At 42.6% G+C, this 21,709-nt stretch overlaps 1 protein-coding gene across 1 annotated transcript in view; it reads right to left on the bottom strand.

The window, feature by feature from the left end:
* Window positions 1–21,709, bottom strand: part of LOC308323109 (teneurin-3) — a 223,061-nt gene that overhangs the window by 30,494 nt on the left and 170,858 nt on the right. The window contains 3 exon segments of the mRNA XM_080774726.1: window positions 3,526–3,758; window positions 5,590–5,610; window positions 9,508–9,757. Of these exon segments, the coding sequence (XP_080630852.1) occupies window positions 3,526–3,758; window positions 5,590–5,610; window positions 9,508–9,757 (504 nt within the window).

Genomic DNA, 21,709 nt, shown 5'->3' with positions numbered 1-21,709 from the left:
GGTGCCTGCAATCATCCACAATCTAGTCCTCTGTTTGAGGAATGGATGTTGAACACCAGGGAGGAAATGACAGCATCAGGCCATTTTGTGTTGAAAGAGGTGAGTAACAAGCGTTAGTTGCCATGGTGACGTGGGCACTGCGAAGAGTATTAAATTGTCCGACTGACTGAGTGTTGTTGGGATCAGGAGGTTCAGAGGGTTGCAGGTGATCCCGAGGGCTGAGTTTCCTGCTGTCGACTTGTCCCACATGGTGGGAAAACATTAGCAGGCCGTGTCAGCCCCATATCCCTCTCTGTCTCTCTCTCTCTCTCTCTGTGTCTCCGACTCTCTCTCTCTCTCTCTCTCTCTCTCTCTCTCCCTCCCTCTCCCTCTCCCTCTCTCCCTCTCTGTCTCTCTCTCTCTCTCTCTCTCTCTCTCTCTCTCTCTCCACGTCACTGTGCTGTCTAAAACCAGCGAGATTGGGAATTCATTTAAACCTTAATTTCTCTCCCTGCTGCCGAGAAACAAATTTGGACATCACCGCACTTAATACATTGCTTATTCACAGCTTATGTCATATATCGACACACGCCATTTTCCCGTTAATGGCTTTATTTTATTTTGCAGGCTCCCCATAATCGTTCAAAACGTTACTGACCATATTGAATAATTGATTTGACGTCGACTATACTATACGTCATGGGGCCGCTTTTCCTTTTGGCCGCTAGAATTTTCAATCCATACTTTTAAACACGTTTTGGGGCGGGAACCCCTTTTGGTGTTTTAAACGTGATATAGCTATTGAAAAATAGCAGATCTACAAGCTCATAGACGAGCTTGTAGGTCTGCTATTTTTGAAAAATCGTAAAAATGCGGCGCAAATCTTTGGATATATATTCTTTCAAAGTGAATGTTTTTAACTCATGTCTACATGGGTTAAACACATAACCAGTGCAATACAGTCATTATGTCAGAACGCTTCAAGTCTCTGCACTAAAATCACTGATGACTTCCTTGATTTGCCTGGTGAGATTCTGGTGTGTATATTTACAGTGAGCCATAGTCAATGGGCTAAAGATGTCGGACCAACCGCATGGTCCTATAACACACTGCTGTGATTTTAAACCAAATTAAAAACACTTAATCTCAGGAAGCTGGTTGTATCGCATCCATTTTAAGGTTAAACATCAATCTTATATCCTGGCTTTATCTCTAGAGTATGACTTGAATGAGAAAGAACAACTTAAATCCTATATACTTCACCGAAAATAGCCGATCTATTCCAGCTGTGAACAGTGAACCTGCTATATTAGCCGAATGTACGCTTCAGTAAAAGGGATGCCTCGGTTCGTCTGGTTAAAAGCTTCTGATAAAGTTGAGTGGTTTGGTTTGACCCGTGGGCATGGCCTAAGCCAGGTTGCTACCCGCTGAAACATTGATGGCCTGTAGTGATCCTTTTTGACAGTCTAAGATTCTCAGACATTTGAGCAGAGTTCAGCATAAAACGTTTGAAGCCTGGAGGGAGAAAGAAAATGGAGCCATCTGCTCTATGTTCTCAGCCTCCATCCCCGCCATTGAAACCTTTCAAGCCCCCAGCAGAGGCTATAAGCAAAGACAATTGGCATTCAGTGCTGGCAGCGTCTGATGAAAAACAAACCACGTCTGATTCTGTCATTGTGACGGTCCATTACGAGGTTCCGTGGATAGCAGATAGCAGAGTTGTGTATCTCACATGAGCACAGCAAATCGAAATCTGTCACACTTACTTGCTGTACACTTCTGCCAGCACACGCTTTAATTTCTTCTCACTGTCAATTTCTCTCCAAGAATTTAAGCACATTTTAACGAGCATGAGCCAGTGAAGGACATTTTCTTCTTCTTCTTATTATTATTATTATTATTATTATTATTATTATTATTATTATTAATTTAACCTTTATTTAACCAGTAAAGAGGCAAAATAAGTGACACAGCTCTGCCAGTAGTAACAATAAATACAAGACAATAACAACATGCAACGCTCATAAATACAGTACCCACTACCGAAGAAGCTCAAAGGGAGAACAGGAACGTCTAATAACGCAACCTAATAAAGGCTAATCTATAAAAACTAAGCAACGAAATGTGCTAATAAACTAAAAAGGAACAGAACCAACATTTTGCTATATGTCAAAGCAGGAGCAATGTTTGGGAAGTGTGCCCATGGCAATTCTTTTAAAGCTCACTAGGGGAATCACAGAAGCCAGTTTGAGTCTAGTCTGTAGGTCATTCCAACACCAGGGTCCAAAAAAAGCAAGCCATTTCTTTCTAGCCTCAGATTTTGTTGGGGGCACGACATAGCGCAGCCAAGCATTTTGATCTGAGGTTGAGAGAGTTTTGGTCAAGTTCAAATTTAGAACAAATGTAAAGTGGGAGATTTACCAAGAATTGCTTTATAAGTGAGAATAATACCAATGTAGCAACCTGCGAGACGTTAAGGAGTACCAACCCACTAGGGCGTACAGAGTACAGTGGTGAGTCATATAGGGGGAGTTTGTTAGAAACCTCAATGCAGCATGAAACAGGGGGTCAAGTTTGCTCAGAGTTGAGGGACTTGCAAAAACGGTAGACAGTATCACAGAATCACCTAAAATGTGTCTAGCCGGTGCCTCGTGGATATGCAATAGTTTAAAGCATAGTTTGGCCTTGGGCGCAGTTATTGAGCCGGTGTTACTGCTTCTGTTCATTACATTCAAAGTCACACTGGTTGGATTTTGTTTTAACCCATTTTGGGGCGGGAACCCCTTTTGGTCTTTTAAACATTATGTTATAATTTAGCTATTGGAAAATAGCAGATCTACAAGCTCATAGGGCGCCACCGAGTGTCGTGCTACGAGCTTGTAGGTCTGCTATTTTTGAAAAATCGTAAAAAAATGCTGCGCAAATCTTTGAATATATATTCTTTCAAAGTGAATGGTTTTTTTTTTTACTCTAAATGGGTTAATCAACAGTGAATTAATTCATTAATTCAACACAAGCCTATACATCGGATTCCAGTGAGTGATTGAGTCATGGGGGAGTTAGCCTCGATACCCAGGCTTTCATTTCGTCTGCGCGAAAAATGAAAGCCTGGATTTACGCATGGGCTGCACTGGTCTAAAAGTGGGGTCGCTCCAAATGATGTGACGTCAGGGCTCTGAGCGGTGTGCACCCCTCAAAATAACACTGTGAGGAAATTATTACCAGTGGAATTCAAACGAGGCTATGCGAGGAAAATGAGGAGAATGGCTGAAGAACCTGCACCACACCGTCTAAGAAAAAAACCAACGTGTGCCGACTCTGTGGAAATAGCTTTGACAGTCTGTTAGAATGGTATACTCCAGCAACCAGTGGTTTCTGCTTCTGGTCGACACAATAACAGTGCTGTACTGGGGGAAGGGGGGGGGGGGGAGACCGGGGCTGACGGACAGATCGGTGAACCAATCAGGGTGCGCGTTTTTTCTGAGCCGCGGCCCTCCCATCTAGGCCAGAAATGTCTAGCGTTAGCTCAGGCTACGGGGGAGTTACCTTTGGGTCCAGTGAGGGAGGCCTCGGTGGCTTTGCCTCCGTCCCCACAGTGGTTCTCATCAAACGGGAGGCAGTGCTCCCCGGTCCCGGCCACCACCTCCGCGTTGGTCTGCAGGTCCTTGGTTCCGGTCAGGGACTTCGGTCGGTAGAGCCTCCGAGAGTTGGTGTCGGACACGTACAACAGGCCGGTCACTGGGTCGGTGGCCAGGTAGTAACGGTGTGCAGGGTTGTTACTGTGGTTATACAGGGAAAAAAGAGTGGTTGTGTCTGTCAATGCAGATGTTCACTGTGTTGTTTAAAAAAACACATCGACAGCCTCGTGTGAAATTGTCAAAACGGGATGTTGAAATGTATAATGTCAAATGTGTGATGCAGGGAGGAAGAAGAAGAGGAAGAGGAAGAGGAAGAGGAAGAACCAACCTCTCCTTGGTTAATTCATTTAGTTTGAATAAAATGAAGCTCAATTATATCATACTGTTTTCCCCTTTATACAGAAAGGGAAATTATGACATTCAAATGGATAATAAACGTTTAGGGAGTTAACATTTGTTCTATTTTTTATCAATATGAAAACTGTATTAAGATTTGTGCAAGTATTCTCCATGGCAGAGAAACAGAGAAAGATAGAAAGATAACGAGAGAAAGCGAGGAAGAGAGAGAAAGGGGGTACTCTGTATTTTACCGAGTGTGTAAGATACTTGTATCACAGGGACAGTAAAGACAGTTACAGGAATAATGTGAGGTATACCAAGTACCAACAGATGACAAAGTGGAGATGACAACAATCTATATTATTCAATTGTCAGTCTTCTGTGCTAAGGACAGGCACAAACTGGTCGAGTTGCATCTGGCTCTGCTTATTGACATCCTTTTAAAAAGTTTACAAATGGACCGCTCACCACCTCAGAATGAGTAGGACTAGTAGTGGAAAAATGCCTATACATATCAGCTGGACACAAACGTTTGCCTTCAAATTGACTATGCACGTTCAGCCAATTATAGTACAGGATCTTATTTTGTCCATGATAAAATACTCATACTCAGTAAAAACAAGACATTATGAAAGTATTAAAAGGTCCACTCAGTCATTCAGTACCGTCGGAAGGAAATTGCAAACAGAGCACATGGCACGTGCAGCCACAGATCCTTTCTGTTTCATTTATTTTCTGTTAAAAAAAAGTAGTGGAGTGCCCGACTGCCCGTGTAGGACACTAAAAGTCCATGATTGGAACCATCAGTCAGTCACAGTCGACTGACAGTCTCTCAGTTTAATCGTCAATTGGTTGAAGTAGTATTGGTTAGTTGATTCGGATTCAACTCGGAGTGAGGGGTTGGGTGCAGCCCTACCAAAAAGATTCACATGGACATTTTGCTTCTGTATTATAAAAGGTTAAAAGTAAAAAAGTAAAGGTTTCCACACAAATGTAAGAGAACGTCTTGTTAGCTTTGTTGGTTGACTGAAGCCATGTGTGTCATACATTTCACACACACACACACACACACACACACACAGAAAATCGTAACGCTAAACAAATTGAATATAAAATATTATTAATATTATTATGTGAGGCATAGCCTATGATAAATATATTTGTTATAATATAAGATAACATTGTAGCTTGCTACAATGTTATCAATGTAAACATCAACTGAGAAGACCTTTAACCGTCCTCAATGCAATGTATTACAGAACAGGTGCTTAGGGGACATTAATGTGATCCATTTAAAAATAAAGAGTTTAATTTTAAGGCTACAGATTGAGCTTTGCGGGACACACTCAAGTTTAACGATATACCTCAATCAATACTGGATGGATTTGGAAGAGGATAAAGCAAGGCCGTTAAAGTGAACATGGTGATCACAGTCAAACATCTACAGTGTGTATAAAACAATGAAACTGAATCATAAAACCCCAACAGCTTTTATGAGTCAAAGCAGATGGTTTAAATAACAAATAAATAAAAAATAGATAGAGATAAAATATATCAAATTCCTATTAAAAGATAGAGATTTTAATAGAGATGGAGACAGGGAGGATATGAAGACGTGCACAGTGTACTGTACCTGTGTCTAAAGTCTTTATTTCTACGGGAAGGCAGGAAGGAAAGCAGTGAAAGAAGGAAAGGAAATTGAGGTGAAAAGTGTCAGATGTAAAGACAGGTTGACATTTTAAATTTCAGTCAATTTCAATTCAGCAAGAGCATAAAATGTCACGACTTTGTTCTTGAAGAAATCCAAAGGAAACACTAAAATCCAAGGAAAGCATTCTGAAAGAGCAGCACATCAGGGTTTTCCGGCATTCGTAGGCCTGTGAGTTAAAGGGATATTTCACTTTCAAAAAAGACTTTTGGTCACTTCATCGTCTACGCAGTCTTAGATTTTTAGATATTTTGATATTCATTTTAGCTGCCCCGCCCCCTTCCCATACAGACCCATTATAACTTCAAACTCCACTTTAACCATGATAGATTCATCGAAAACATCCAACCTTTTTTTCTGGTGACTGATAGTCTGATACTGCCCTTCTAATATGTGAGGGGGCCGTGCTTTTTCATTTACTGTTTTCATTTATTTTTGTAATCATTCTTTTTGATTTTTAGAGGGGTGCCGGAGTAGGTTCTTTTCAATCAAAAATAGCAGATCTACAAAACGATCTTAGATGTGCCGTCCTATAGTTGAAGAGAAAAAGGAGGTGATTGATTGAATTCTTTATTAGACAGAATGACAGAAATGGAAACAGACGTGAGGTTTTCATTGTGTATCGATCTAATAAAATCTAATAAACATTTTCAATTTAGAGTGACAACAATGTCTCGACATTGGTTTAATTAACCCATTCTGACCTGAGATCAGATTCTAAAAATGTCTTCTACATCCTGACAGTTTTCATTCTGACCTGAGATCAGATTCTAAAAAATGTCTTCTATGTCAGTCGCTCTTCGATTTTTCAAAAATAGCAGACCTACAAGCTCGTAGCGCGCCACTCGGTGGCGCGCTATGAGCTTGTAGATCTGCTATTTTTCAATAGCTAAAGCATAACATAGTGCTAACACCAAAATGGGTTCCCGCCCAGAATGGGTTAAAAGACAAACAATTCAAATATTAGCATGTCATATTTGAAAATAACATGTTTTGGATAATTTAGTGACTAAAACTGAAAGCTTGTGTGATAGGAGCACTGTGCACTGCAGATGTATGATCTTGAAACGTAATAATATAGGATCTCGGGACCCTGTATCAGCAGATACAAATGAAATGACAGTACTTGGATATGGGGCAAAAAAAAGAAAACAAAACTTGACTGAACATACCTAGTTAATTATCATAAATTATTAAAAAAAACACATTAGCTCTTAACTTATTAAATCATTGGAAACACAATACACATTGAGGAAAATATCCTCATTTTCAACGGTGCCAAGAAAGAGCAACAATAATAATGCCTGGTCGATTAAGCCTGAAGCCCCCGAGACTATACACGTCTAATCCCACATGACCACTGTTGTTTTTACTTCATCTCAACCTCTCCTATTGGATTATTGATCCTGACACTTGTGCCACAAGCCACTGAGGTCAGTATCTAAATACAGACTTTACTTTGGCAGCAACTCATGCGGAAGTTACATGGGGTTCTGGGAATACCATGTATTCTGGTTGTATCAGAACAAGCATGCATTATACATATCTTCCCATGCAATTAAACCGCTTCAGCTCCTGCATACCTGGAACTACAATATGTATCCTGCGTGTGCAAGCAGAAATTCTGCAGCTGAAGATACTAGTGGATTTTGTGGAATTGTTTTCTTTTTCTCCACTGGATGAAGTCAGAATTTAAAATGAACCACTTTCGTATAAAAGCAGTAAGGTACCAATCGTTTCCCCCATGGCATGCATGTGTTTGTATTGGTAGATCAGTTTTCGTCAAGAAAAAGTGTATTCATTTCTCGCTTGCGGATAATGACATTATATCCTAATAAAGGTAACGTTTCCTTTAATTTTGTTAAACTGATAAGCTGCCACCAGCGGGGGGCATGGGTGTACGTTTACACACTCAGACAGGATTATTAAATGCCAAACATATGTCGTGTCATACATTACAAGATGCAGAGCTCAGGTTCAAGATAACACATTCTATGGAGAAGATACCTAGACTGTTTCAAACTAAAACCTCACATTTACTGTGCATTAGGGCTTTAAGCAACTAGTCAACTATTCAACTAGTCGACTAGTAAATCCACTAGACGACCTTGTTGGTACTAGTTGAATAGATAGAAAATAAATAAAAATACAAATAAAATCTTCCTGTTTTTGTAGGCCTCAAAATAAGCTAGATTATAGTCATAGTCACCAATGTACAGCGTTTTTAAATGAACTATTATTATTATTAAAATTATAAAATAAAATAAAACATAACAGGTAGGCCTGGTTAAAAAACGAGTCGACTAGTAAACTACTGTCGGCAACTAGTCAACTAGTAAAAATCAGAAGTGAAAGCCCTACCGTGCGTCACTTTTCTGGGTTGTGCTTTGGCAAATCTAATGCTGACATGATAAGAAACAGATCTAAGGGGACATTTGGCTCACGACGCACAGCCATATAATTTTATTAAGTAATTATTACTTCAATTCATTAGAGCTACACACAAATTATACGGTATGATAACTCTCTGAGAAGGTGTTTTTAAGCATGCACTGTATGCTCTAATTTCTAGCATCAAGATGCCTCTCATTTATATAGTTATGCATATTCACACCTGGGAGGTGCCTGGGAGCAGCCTGGGGCAGCTTCAATGGAGCAACTGATGTACGAGTGTCTTGTTCAAGGGCGCCTCACTGCTGAGGGAGGGGACGAGCATTACTCATTCCCTTTGTATGCCCAGGCTTTTCTCAAAACAACCTCACTTAAACAACCTCAGTTCCCCACTAACTCACAATGATAACTTCCCGACCTGAAAACCACACAACCTCTCTCTCACACACACACACACACACACACACACACACAACCAGACAGCATCACTCACGTGACCTTGACAATGCTCAACTGCACCAAGGTCGAGGTCTTGTGGAACGGCCTAATTAACTATTCCCTCTTAGAGATTATAGCCCGGTATGGTGTATACGTCCGAGGGAAGACGACTGGCCCCAGCGGACATTTAATCAACGTCCGACATTTTGGAAAATGGCAATTGGCTGAACAAGACTCGTTGGAGAGAACGGCCAAGTTGGCATGAGGGGACGTAAATCATCTCAATTACACTGTGAAGACGAGATGTCTTTCCTAATTATTGAGATGGATTGGGAAAATATGTATAAAATTGTTGCGGGCAGGGAAAGGATGGCAGCGACTGGAATTCGGAGCCTCGTTCTACTAGTGTGGATGTCTCGGAAATGTCTGCGTTCTATTTTTAACATGAAAATGTATAGTGTGTTCTTAGAATGTAATGTTTTAGCATGTAGGTTGCCTAGTTTGTACAGTAGTCTAGTATGTGCATGATATATGGCACGTAAGGACCAAAATTAAGTTCCGTAGAACAGGCTAGAATACATCTCATCCTATCGGTCTATTTCCAGATTACACATTTCACATTACAACATACACACATTAAATTGAACATGTCACACATGCACGCTTGAATTTAACCCATTCTGAACGGGAACCCGTTTTGGTGTTATAGCATCATGTTATGCTTTAGCTATTGAAAAATAGCAGATCTACAAGCTCATAGCGCGCCACCGAGTGGCGCGCTACGAGCTTGTAGGTCTGCTATTTTTGAAAAATCGAAGAACGACTGACATTTTTAGAATCTGATCTCAGGTCAGAATGGGTTCATCAGACCAGTGTGTGTCCAGTGGAAACATTCGTATGAATCTGATCTCAGGTCAGAATGGGTTAATCGACTCGACTTCTCTCCGCAGTGTGCACTATAGTTCAGCCATGCAGTGAAAGAGAAAAGGAAATCCCACTCATAGTTGTATATACCTGAGCTCCATGACACTGGTGACATTGCCGGACGGGTAGATGCGGCGGATGTAGTTGAAGTCCCCGACGTACAGGCTGCCGTCGAGGCCCCACGCCAGCGCCACGGGCGCCAGCAGCTTGTTGCCCTGGGCCTGGCCGTTGCAGCTGGGGCAGGAGATGCTCCGGCGCCGGCCGTTCCCCATGACGGTGGAGATGACGGGCGGCTGGAGGGAGATGAACTGGTTCTCCCCGCTGCCTTTGTACAAGATGCCTGGAGAGAAGCAAAGAGTGGTGAAGTATGTTATAAGTATAGTATGTATAGTGGTGGTGGTACTGCATGAAACTCAAAATTGCAATTTATCTTACAGCTTTCTGTAATTAAGCCATGACAAGCGAGTAAATGCATGGCGAGCCATTGGTGTGGTTTGGGGCTATTGAATTGAACCAGTTGAGTCACGACTTGGGTCGACTTGGGTCGCGACGTGCAACAGGACATACCACACCGCTGGGACGAACGCTGTAGTTTGGGCTTTAGGTCAGCAGGACAAAATTCTGCACTAAAATCCTGCACTCACACTTGATTAAGTAAAAGGACCATTTCACCACTTTTCAACTCAAACTTCATATAATTGGTCCTCACTAATGTTCATGATAAACTACCACAATTCTTTCCTATTACCCTGTCTGTGTAGGAGCAGGAGGGCTGTAGGCAGTTCCGATTCAGAAACCCGTCCACCAGTGATGACGTCACTGGTGGACGGTTTTTTGAACTGAGTAGAAAGAAAAGTGCCATTGTATCAGGGTCATTGAGGTGAGGACCAATTATGGAGATAGGTTGAAAAGTGGTGAAGTGGTCCTTTAAGGATTGCAGCTTAAATTAAATGTCAAATTGATCAGATGTAATGCAAATATAACTCTAAATGGCATGGGATATTTACCTCGCGATTAAGGAAACATGTATTCCTTTTCAAAAAGGCTGACAGCTGAACAGAAATGGGTCCTCACGTCTAAATATAAGGATCACACATCTACAGTTTGAAACGAGAGTAGCGCCACCACATTGCTTTGTCTTTTAAATTATACATATATTGTACAGTCATGAAAACCGATTATATCTATACTTCTACCTTTATTACACATGAATAAAGCAAGGCTCGATGTAAATGTATTCCATCAGCGTTTCTTAACCTATAAGACACTGATGTGTGGTCTGGTTGTAATGGAGCCTCGATGCAGCAAGCATCAATCCTAGCGCTGGACACTAATGCCTGATTTATACCTAGTTGTGCATCGTGTTGGCGTTGCAGACAGAAAATATTTCCGACGCGCAACACCGGTGCGTAACTAAATATAAATCAGGCCTAACACCTCCACAGCCCTGTGTTTTTATGTCATCACTCCAGTGGACCTCTGGAAATCAACAACAAAACAGCGACATATGTTATGAAATGGAATGTGCCTTTAATCTTGTAAAGGAACACGCTTTTCCCCCTCGGTCACAGTGAAGGGGAGGGAAGATTAATGTGGTGCATTGTGGCCTCGCCAACCTCCGCGAGACATCCATTCCTCCGCCGAGACACGGAATTCGGGCGACTCACGGCAGATTAATATTTAAAAGAGAGAGGACGAATTAAGAACATTTCTAGTATGGAAGAGCGTATAGTGCAGTGTTTGGTGGAGAACGGGGTCGAACATGGTGGGACCCGTCGGACGCCATAGGGGTGTCTGGGTAGGGGTGAACGGCATGCTGGGAGCACTTAACCACTTTCAACGTGGCATCATTATTTTGGGCATGTCATTACAGGCAAAACCAAAAACAACATAAATACAACCTCATAACATGACGCATTGTGACACGTGAGCTTGTAGATCAGCTGCTGCTCACTACATTTGTCGTATGACAATTTGACATAGTACTGTATAGGGCTTAAGTGGTTCATTATTGTACTTTTGAATTCTTGCACTTGTCTCAGTCGATGAGGAAGTCATTGAAGATGTGGCCCTAAACGAGTGGCCCTAAACCCTTCATGTACTGTCTGTAGGTCAGTGAAATTGCGCGGCGTGCCACCGTGTTACAGTGTCCCCTCACTGAGTTCTTTCCTTACATTGCATTAATCTACTGAAGGGCGAATTCAAATGGAGACATGGTCTGGTGAGAGACTCTCTCTCTTGACAGGACACTCCCTGGAGCGGTCGGGCTCCCTTTGTACACGCGAGCGTTGTAAATGCATCGCTAACAAAGACAGATTGGTACCGGGGCAAAACGGGCTTCGTTCACGACGACACCCAGACGTGCGACCTTGGGTACTCGGGAGTGAACCGCGATCTGTGCGTTCGCAGTAACCGACAGCAACACGCCGTGAGCGTCACCGTCGCTGATGTGAATCTGCTGACTTACGCGTCCACTACGATGTAGAAACATTACCGACAGCAAACAGCCTGTGGGTAATATCTCTGTTGATCTTATACTGTACATCCAGGTGTCTAAATACTGGACGCCTAACACTCTTGGCTGCGGCAGAAATCAGCAATCTAACAGTTTGACTGTGCACTTGAGCTAAAAAAAAATACATATCTGATACTGAGGTAATTCTGGCAGTCTGCCACGTTCCCCTCCATTTACACTTCAATCAGAGTTTACAATGCAGACAAGTCTTCCCATAGGCTATTAGACAGACTAATGGAATGCATTAAATACAACAATCAATCATAAACCTCACCCTCCCTGAGCACAACATCCACATGTGGCCAATATTATTTGTATAGAAGTATACAATCTAATGATTTGGTTTTAGACATCTACAGCATCTGATGCCCTGATAGCCAGAGAGACTGAACACAAGGATAGGGCTGTTGGGGATATGTTTTATTATCCCTGCTTCAGGTCAGACTGAATTACATTAAATACATTTAATTTGCTTTTGTTAAAGGGGCATGCAATCCCAGGTTGATGTCGTGGTTTGTTTTTCAGTTCAGGTTAAAAGCGACAGCAGATTAAAAACATGGCAGACAAGTAAGCATCACAGTACAGATGAACAGAACATGAATCTGGATTCCCCCCCCAATTGACAATCTCCACAAGAAGAGACAGCGCAAGAAAGGATCCCCCCCACACCTCAACCCCCACCCTCCCTGACACCTGTTGTGTCTTCGTCTGGGCCGTGTTCGTCTCCACTGAACCCGCCATGATAACGCAGGACAATGAGGCAACGTTGACATGACCTTTGGCAGATATGCCAGGAACACACTTACACAAACGCATGGGAAATGAACTTTCCACCGAACTGTTCTCATGGACACACATGTCTTACACACAGCCGCCTTCTACCCCAAATAACAAAGAATAAATAATAAATAAAATAATAATAAAGAACCTTGAACCTTGAGAACCTTGATGCATGTTTTTAACCCCGCTGTAGTTTATAACCTGAAGTGGGGAAACAATAATATCACCATCTACATGTTTCTTTTACAATTTAATTCAAATGTATCTTAACCACATTAACCGTGGTGATGTTCACGTCAAGCGTGTATACATTTCAACTCAGAGGAGCACTTCTTGTTCGGGAGTGTCTTCCGTACTCGAGTCACTCACCACGCGAGGTAATAATCACTTACAAAACATTCCTAATTTCGAGTCAGAGAATTTGCTTCTAAAAGGGGCCGAGCGAGCAGTCTACCGGTGCCAGACAGCACCATGGTCGCCTGACAAACTGTCACGTTGCCCTGAGCAATGTCACCCTGCTGATGCTTACATAGAGCAGACTGGCAGGGGAGAAGGATGAGCCTTTTAATTGCACCCTCTACCTTTTCTCCTCTTTCCCTTGTCGCCATGTAACATGTCTGCCGTGACAGTGAATCGACTGCACTTAATTAGCACCGTCCTAGTCATCTGGAGTCTAGAACATTCAAAGTGCATGCTTTACAATGTCTGCCTCACATTCATGTGCACACGCGCCGCGCGCGCGCACGCACACACACACACACACACACACACACACACACGCACTTCGCATTCATATTCACACACTGACGGTAGTGTGGAGTCAGCCATGCAAGGCATCTGCTGATCAACGTGCAACACCAGGAGGAGCCAGGATTGAACCATGAAGGATTGAACTCTTGTCAGCTTGTGTTTCAAAAGACACCATTTGAGAAATGCGTGACCATTCGTGTAATACTGTAGTCGCTGAACTCTGGCAATGGACAAATAAGAATAGCCCCTGTAACTGTTACCCCATGGACGGTGAGGCAAGTTCCGTGATTGAGGAGCGGCTGGATCCTCTTTAATGAATAGAGCGAGGGAGAGGGAGGGAACACAACTAAAGCACAGACAGCAGTCATTTGCCTTTATCTGTTTTCCGACATACTCTGGAGGAGAGAGAGAGAGATGGAGAGAGAGAGCCACTGCCAGGGAGGATGAGAGTGGAAGATGCTTTATTGGCACACATCACAGTCAAGCTCTCAGACGGACAAGAAGAAAGCCAGAAAATGAAACCTAAGTCATGGGAGGAGAATGATAGCGACCATCTGGACTTAGCCTGTCACTGCTCCGCCTGCAAGTGGACCACTGTGGCCTTTCTTGTCGCAGGCAAAGACATTAGTCATGGGTTTGTTTGCGGTATTAAGGAATCGATGGTGGGGAGCAGCAGCAGCAGCAGCAAAGGCAAACAGTAATATTTGGATTCATGTTGGTGGCGTGGAGCATTATTGAACAACGTCGGCCCGTCCACAACCCCCATGTGGACCGTGAATCTCAAATGTCAAAAAAGAAATGGAATAAAATGGCTTAACTTCAAACTGAATAATTCAGTTGGTATTGAGAAAAATGCATAATCAAAGCCTCTCGTGATTATCGTTTTATTGGTACACACAGAGGCAGATAGTGACTGTGTGAGAGGATCGTTGGTATACTTTGATGTGAGCAAGCATACTGGAATACAAAAACAAACAATCTGTACTATACAAAGCTTGGTCTGAGCTAGTAGATTGGGTTAGGATGTCCTTTTTTAACAAACCGATGATGAGAGCAGAGATGAGGCAGAAAACATTAGCTCGTGATATTACTTTGGTACCTTTTATATTTGGAGTTTAGATCTGCTTTGGGAAAGAGATTCCATTACCAGAACAGGAGAGAAAAAAAAAAAACTTCTCAGGGCTTGTTGTTTCCAAAGATATTTCTATCGCTATTTACAGCATCTGTGTGTAAGTACGACATTGCATGTGACGATGTGCAACCGCAGACATCAAATCATTAAGATAAAACCTCAATTGCTCAACACAGCTCAATCCCAAATAAAGGACACCGAGTCTCATTTGCATATCACACATTCCCAGAGATGAAACCTTGCACGTCGGCATCTATCCACTGATCACAAATGCGGTCTCATCTCTGCAGCGGCTCTACCCCCCCGTCGCGCGACGCATACGCCTCAGCGAAAGGCTTTGGTGATGTGGGCGTCGTACCTTAACCCATTCTGACCTGAGATCAGATTCATACGAGGTTTCCACTGGACACACACTGGTCTGATGGACCCATTCTGACCTGAGATCGATTTTTCAAAAATAGCAGACCTACAAGCTCGTAGCGCGCCACTCGGTGGCGCGCTATGAGCTTGTAGGTCTGCTATTTTTAAATAGCTAAAGCATAACATGATGCTAACACCAAAATGGGTTCCCGTTCAGAATGGGTTAACCCATTTAGGCCCGACGTCGAAATTTGAAAAAAATGTATTTTTTTAAAATGTTTTTTTCTCTGAAAAACCTCATGTTTCTATATCAGTGGGGTTCTCAATATTTCATGTCAAGGACCCCCAAAAATATATGAAATTGGCCGCTATCTGAAAATGTGTTGTTTCAGGGACCACCTCCCAGATTTAAGTTAAAAACGTTCGCTCTGAAAGAGTATATAATTCAAAGCTTTGCACCACATGTTCATGATTTTTCTATTTCTATTTTTCAATAGCTAAAGCATTACATAATGCTAACACCAAAAGGGGTTCCCACCCAAAATGGGTTAAGACAGGTGGGATGAAACGAGATGCAACCGGAGGCATTCGGGCTCCAAATGCATTTCAATGTTCTTCTGTGCAACACGCATGAGAGGGCTGATGACAGATTGTGTTCAGCTGTTATTTTCAGTTTCTAACAAAGAGAAGCTATAGCAGAGTTTGGTGTAAACATTAATACCAAGGAATGCAGAGTTACCTTTTTTTCCTCTTATTTTTTTAGTTTTCTTCTTCTTCAAACTGTTTGCTTGCTGTGTTCTTTAGTTTTTTGTTTTCCACAATCTTATGTGACAGAAAGCAGTTCGGAAACCATCCATGACCTCAAAGTTGAGGTCCGCGGGGCTATAGGCTATAGGCTAAACTTCCGCTCGTTCGAGCCATTGAGTTATAATTATACTTCCGGCAGTTTTCCCGGGTGCTTGAAAACGCCACTGAGCAACTTCCACTGAAATGAATAACGGGGGTGGGGGGGGAAACTAAATGTTGACAGCTAAAATAACCCGTCTTGATCACATGACTATGGAGAGCATGTGCACCGATTTGCGTGAAACTTGCGTGATAAAATCTTAAGGAGTAATAATTAGACAATGTGTTTGACGTATGCCGGTCTCCTGGTGGCGCTCTAAAGAGCAGATGTGGAAAAATTCCAGGCAAAGGTTTTTCCTTTGACCTCTAGGGAGTGTGCATACAAGGATCGGTGCAGTTATAGGTAAAACACTAATCAGGCAGTTATAGCGCCACCATGAGGCTGAGTTGAACATTTTCAAGTGGCATTTCTTCCTCGGCCTGGTGGGAATGTTTGTGCAAAATGTCACGGAAATCACACGATGTGTTCATGATTTGCAGCATTTTGAAAGAAACAGAGCACTCCTGCGAACTTTGGAAGCCAATCTTAGCCAGCAAATCTGAAAGTCCCGTTTCGTCGAATGGCTGTAGAGAGACTGTGTATTTGCGTGATGTTTGGACAAAATCTGTAGGTGTACTGTCAAAACATTTGCTTTGCACAAAGCGGCCTCCTGGTGGCGCTATAACAGGCCAATGTGAAAACTTTGGGGCAGAGGTTCAGTTGTGGCATTCAGGCAGTGTGTGTGTGCAGAGTATGGCTGCGATCAAGCCAACGGTGCCAGAGATTAGCTGGTCACGGACGGACGGACGGACGGACACACGGACGGAGTGCAAAACATATACTCTCTCCCCATGCTTTCGGCCTGGTGGAGACAATGACATCAATGGATGGATGCTGTCTGTTTTAAAAAAAATGTACACTGCAGCCTGTGGAAACTGGACTGTTTGGAGAATCACAATCACTGTCCGACGCCCGGGGACCGGCAGGCAAATATCAGGCCAGGGGACAGTAAATGAGAAATGCCCTTTCATGCCTCATAGCAGCTGCCATCGGGTTGCCCCTCGAGTATAAGGCACTTAACCTCCACCTCCCTCCAGTGGAACAGCTTTGTGGCCCACGGCGCACAACACTGTGTTTGCACTGGGCAGCTCCCAGGTGTGGGACGTGCAGAACGGAACGCACGTAGAAGCCGCTTTAACCCATTCTGACCTGAGATCAGATTCATACAAGGTTTCCACTGGACATACACTGGTCCGATTAACCCATTCTGACCCGAGATCAGATTCTAAAAATGTCAGTCGTTCTTCGATTTTTCAAAAATAGATCTGCTATTTTTAAATGGCTAAAGCATAACATGACGCTAACACCAAAATGGGTTCCCGTTCAGAATGGGTTAAAACCGCATAATTACTCAGCACACACACCCCCCTTGATAAATCAAGGCACGAAGGGGAACTATGCTTAATTATATTAGCTGATCTGCTATTGGATATAAACAAAAAATATTGTAGGATTAAATTGAAGACGTCTGAACAAAAGGGAGATGAAATGATGCACTGAGGGGAACTCTGGAGAGACGCCAGCCCTCCTGCAGGAAGTGGGACAGGTTCTCTCTCCTCGTTCTCCAAGGACAACTTCTAACCATAAATGACTTACTTACCGAGAATAACTACAGCACTGTCTTTAAATTACAATAAAACACAGTGAGATTGCTCTGTGGAACAAAATTATTTTCTTTTCGGCATGCATTGAGAATGACGAAAAGGGCCAATCAATGAGGAAATATAACCTCAGAATGATAATAATCAGTGGTAGAAGTTTTTGTTTTTAGTTTTTGTTTTACCAATGTCAAATGATTGATCGTTCTATTTCATACTTTCATGAATTTAGAAGAATAGTGATTATGTACAAGCTCATGCTGTACATAATTTCAGACCAGAAAATGTATCTCTGTCAAAGGATGTTTAAAGATGACATTCCATTGTTCATGTCAGTCCAGAATGGGACATGCATTTCTGATTGTAATTACTGTGTCTCCCAACTTTTCGGATTCTCAGAGAGCTCGAGATTGTCACTACCATCTGCAGTTACGTGTACGTTCTAATTCTCTGCTAAAAAGCTCCAGCTATTGTTGTCTCCACCAGGCTGAAGGCATGGGGAGAGAGTATGTTTTTCACTCCGTCAGTATGTCCGTCCGTCCGTCTGTGTACAGCTAATCTCTGGCACCGTTAACCCGGTCGATGCCAAATTTTGTGCGCACACACTCCCTGGATGCCAACGATGAACCTCTGCCCCCCGATTTTCCAGAACGGCCTGTTATAGCGTCACCAGGAGGCCGACATTTGAAAAAACATATTTTTGGATATTACTCCTCCCGATTCTGTCCAAAATCCCACTAATCGTTACACACTATCTCTATAGTCATGTGTTCAAGACAGATGTGTCTGATATTTCATATTCCATCCGAAATGGCTAACATTGGCTTTCAAAGTTTGCAGGATTGGCCCGTTTTGAACAAAAATCCTCAAATCATGACAGACTTTCCTACTAGGCTGACGAATATATCCCACCCTTTTCACATTGGCCTGTTATAGCGCCACCAACAGGTGGCTTGTTATAGCGCCACCAACAGGTGGATTTTTGGCGCAGAATTTGAGGCATTTTGCGCCAAAAATGTGTTTTGGCAAAATCCAATCCAATCCAATTGCCATCCAAAGAAATGGCACCGTTTTTCACTATTACAGCGCCACCAGGAGGCCACAACCTGACCTGCCCTGGTGGGACCTTTGTCCCGAGGGGCACTTTATCTAGTTATACATGTATTTGTGGCTTCAGACCATGTTACTTCATTTTCCATTATCCTGATTCCACTGAGCTGGATTTAACACAACAATATCTCTAGTAAGTAGCACACTTCTTCACCAATTAGAATATAGCGCCTGGGAATCAGAGGGTCCCTGGTTCGATCCTCGACTCCTTCAGGCTTCGTGTCACCTGGTTAAGTGTCCCGCTGATCAAGACACTTAACCTCCAACTGTTCCCCAGTGGCTGGCTCACTCGGAGCGAGTCACTGCTGGGTCAATGCAGGCAAGTAATTACCCCCTGGGGAGTGCTTAAAAATGCCCTTAATAATAAGCATCCGTCTGATGACATCACAAGGACAAATTATAATGTAACAAATCACTGTTTTTAGGAAGAGCAGCACCTTTGAAGCGTAGCAGCCACATAACATTTTGCCTTTCAACAATTATTGACTTGGGTCAATGATCTTTATTGTATGTTGGAACATGTCATCCAGACAGGTACGTGTGTAGCCAGATAATCAGATTCAGAGATGTCTTTCTAGTGGTACGTGTGGGGAAATCTTAAATTCATTGATTTTGGCTTGGACGGCGGAGAAAGGCAGCGGCAACAAACCTATACTGGCCACCTCCCACTGCTTTAGAATCAATCCTGGGCGCTCGGATGACTTACTTTTTCATTTAATCCTCTTTACCCCGCTGAGGGGCACAGGGCATTTCACCAGCGCTCCCGATATCTCCATCTCACTCTCTCTTCTTTATAGGTCTTGGGAGTGTGGAGCGTCTCCAGTTGTTTCTCTGCCTATAATAACCCGTGTCCTCTATCCCTGTGGAGTGCAGTGCAGTGCAGTGCAGGGCCATGTCTTGTGATGTCATTTTGTGTCCTTCCAGTGTGTCCCATCATCCAGTTCCACTTTCTCCTTTTGATGGTTATGGGACCTGTAGTATACCTACAGTGTAGTGTAGGTAATGGTACTGTATACTGTCCTGGTTTGTGATCTGCTCGGGTGGCGCAGTGGTTAAGTTAAATGGTTAAAGCAGGTTGAGGTTGTGGGTTTGAATCCACAGTGGTGCATCCGGCTTTGTCAAGCGTTTATATTGCCCGTGTTCGGGGGAGGGAAGTATGGACCTCCCCAATTAAAAACGAAAATCGTGTGAAGTGAGGGGCGCTCTTATCATCGTACATCCTCATGACTTAACATGTCGATTTGCTTTCGACATTCATTGTCAATGGGAATTTAATGTTTGTGTAGGACAAAAATAGACGGTTTGCCTGTACACATAGTACGTCATCATGACTCTGATGAAGACCGCATAGGTCGAAACATTAGTGGTTTTTGTATGCTAGCACCTAATAAAAGCCTTAAAATGTCCGTGCTGCTCCAGTGTCCTCTCCTTCTTCTGAAACATAATGTCCTTGTTCCTGTGACGCACCGGGCCCTTTGGAATTCAATGTTTGTGTAAGACGAAAATCTACACTAATAGCTGAACTTAGGAGGGGCTAGGGCCCCTCACAAAAAGAAAAAAGAAGAAAAAAACTAAACACTATATCCCAATGTGAAGGAATGCCCTAAAGTATTTTCATTTGTTCTGCGACGTTATCATTATTGTTTCTGAATGGTTTCCCTTCGACCCAGTTTTATCCCATTCATTGATATCAAACTCTCAATCTCATGATGTCACCAAGGCATATCAGTACTAGGCGGAGTATCTCTGATCGGAGACAACCAGACATGTGGCTTTTAAACAACATAAAAAATACATATCAGGGCAAGTGGTCCAAGGCACATGCCACATAATAGGCTTTTTTAGGCTTTCTTTGCTGCTTGTCTCTCCCCTTCTCTGTCTTCCTCTTTCCTGTCTATCTTCACTTTATACTATCAATAAAGGCAGAAAAGCAACAAACAAAAAAAAGACACGTCATCCCTACGTGATGCTTCTGAGCTGAGGACATAAACAATGAAACCCTATATTATATTATACATGTAGTACGTAGGGTATGCAAGGGTCTATACTTCTACAGAAAGTAATACCAGCACTAACTTTTCAAGTTTTTATCCATTTAGGATTCTTTGTTTATTAAAGGAATAAACAGCAGCATAGACTATCCCTATACCAGAACTGTGCACCCGATATTCTTATACTGTGTGCCTGCTTCTACTCTCTTCAAGTCATCTATACTTCTACACCAAAGGCTCCATTCTCGTCACCGCTAAACCCCTTATCCCTAAACTTCTTTGCCTTTTTTTACTATTTTGCTAAACATTTTTGAATAGTTAAAACGGCCAGTCTACAAGCTAAAAAATAGTAAAAAAAAAAAGGCAAAGAAGTTTAGGGATAAAGAGTTTAGCGGTGACGAAAATGGAGCCCCAAATGTCTTTGCTGAAAATAGCTGATGTCAAACCTCACAACATATGCGTCGTGAGCTTGTATATTGGCTATTTTCACAGAACGTTTGCCCCAGAATATAGGGACGGTAGGTTTCATGTGGCTAAGAAATAGAAGACGGTAACAGGTTGTTTAATGTTAGTTTCTTCACAGATAAACCTACATGGAGATATCCATGCTGCACTGACCCACATGCTGGAACCATCTGTCTAGTGTCTACCCTGTAAACCCCAAGAGGTCACTATCACTAGTTCTACATTCAACAGCGTATTTCCACATAAACTCTTACATATCCCTCTCAACTGCCAGCGGAATCTGAGAGCTTTGACGCATCTCTGTATATTGTCCCTCTCAATGTATACTGTGTGTGTAATGTGTGTGTATATGCATGTTTGTATGTATGTCATATAATAGTACACAATATCTCCACACCAACGTCATCAAGACAAATTAATTTAATTTTAATACTGACATCCTAGTAGAATCCTACTGTACCAAGGTAACCCTTTTCTGTAAAAAATAACACCTGTGTGAAGTGAGGGGCGCTCTTATCATCATACGTCATCATACAGTACATCATCTGGCCAATCACAGTTTGCGTCCTCACTTTTGTCTTCAATGTTTGTGTTTACACACTTTTGTCTTCAATGTTTATGGTTACACACTTTTATCTTCTATGT

The sequence above is a fragment of the Protomyctophum bolini genome, assembly GCF_963924005.1.
Source record: "Protomyctophum bolini genome assembly, chromosome: 10".
In the NCBI taxonomy this organism is placed as follows: Eukaryota; Metazoa; Chordata; class Actinopteri; order Myctophiformes; family Myctophidae; genus Protomyctophum; species Protomyctophum bolini.
Note: the sequence above shows the minus strand (reverse complement) of the source record. Positions and strands in the feature narration are given on the sequence as shown.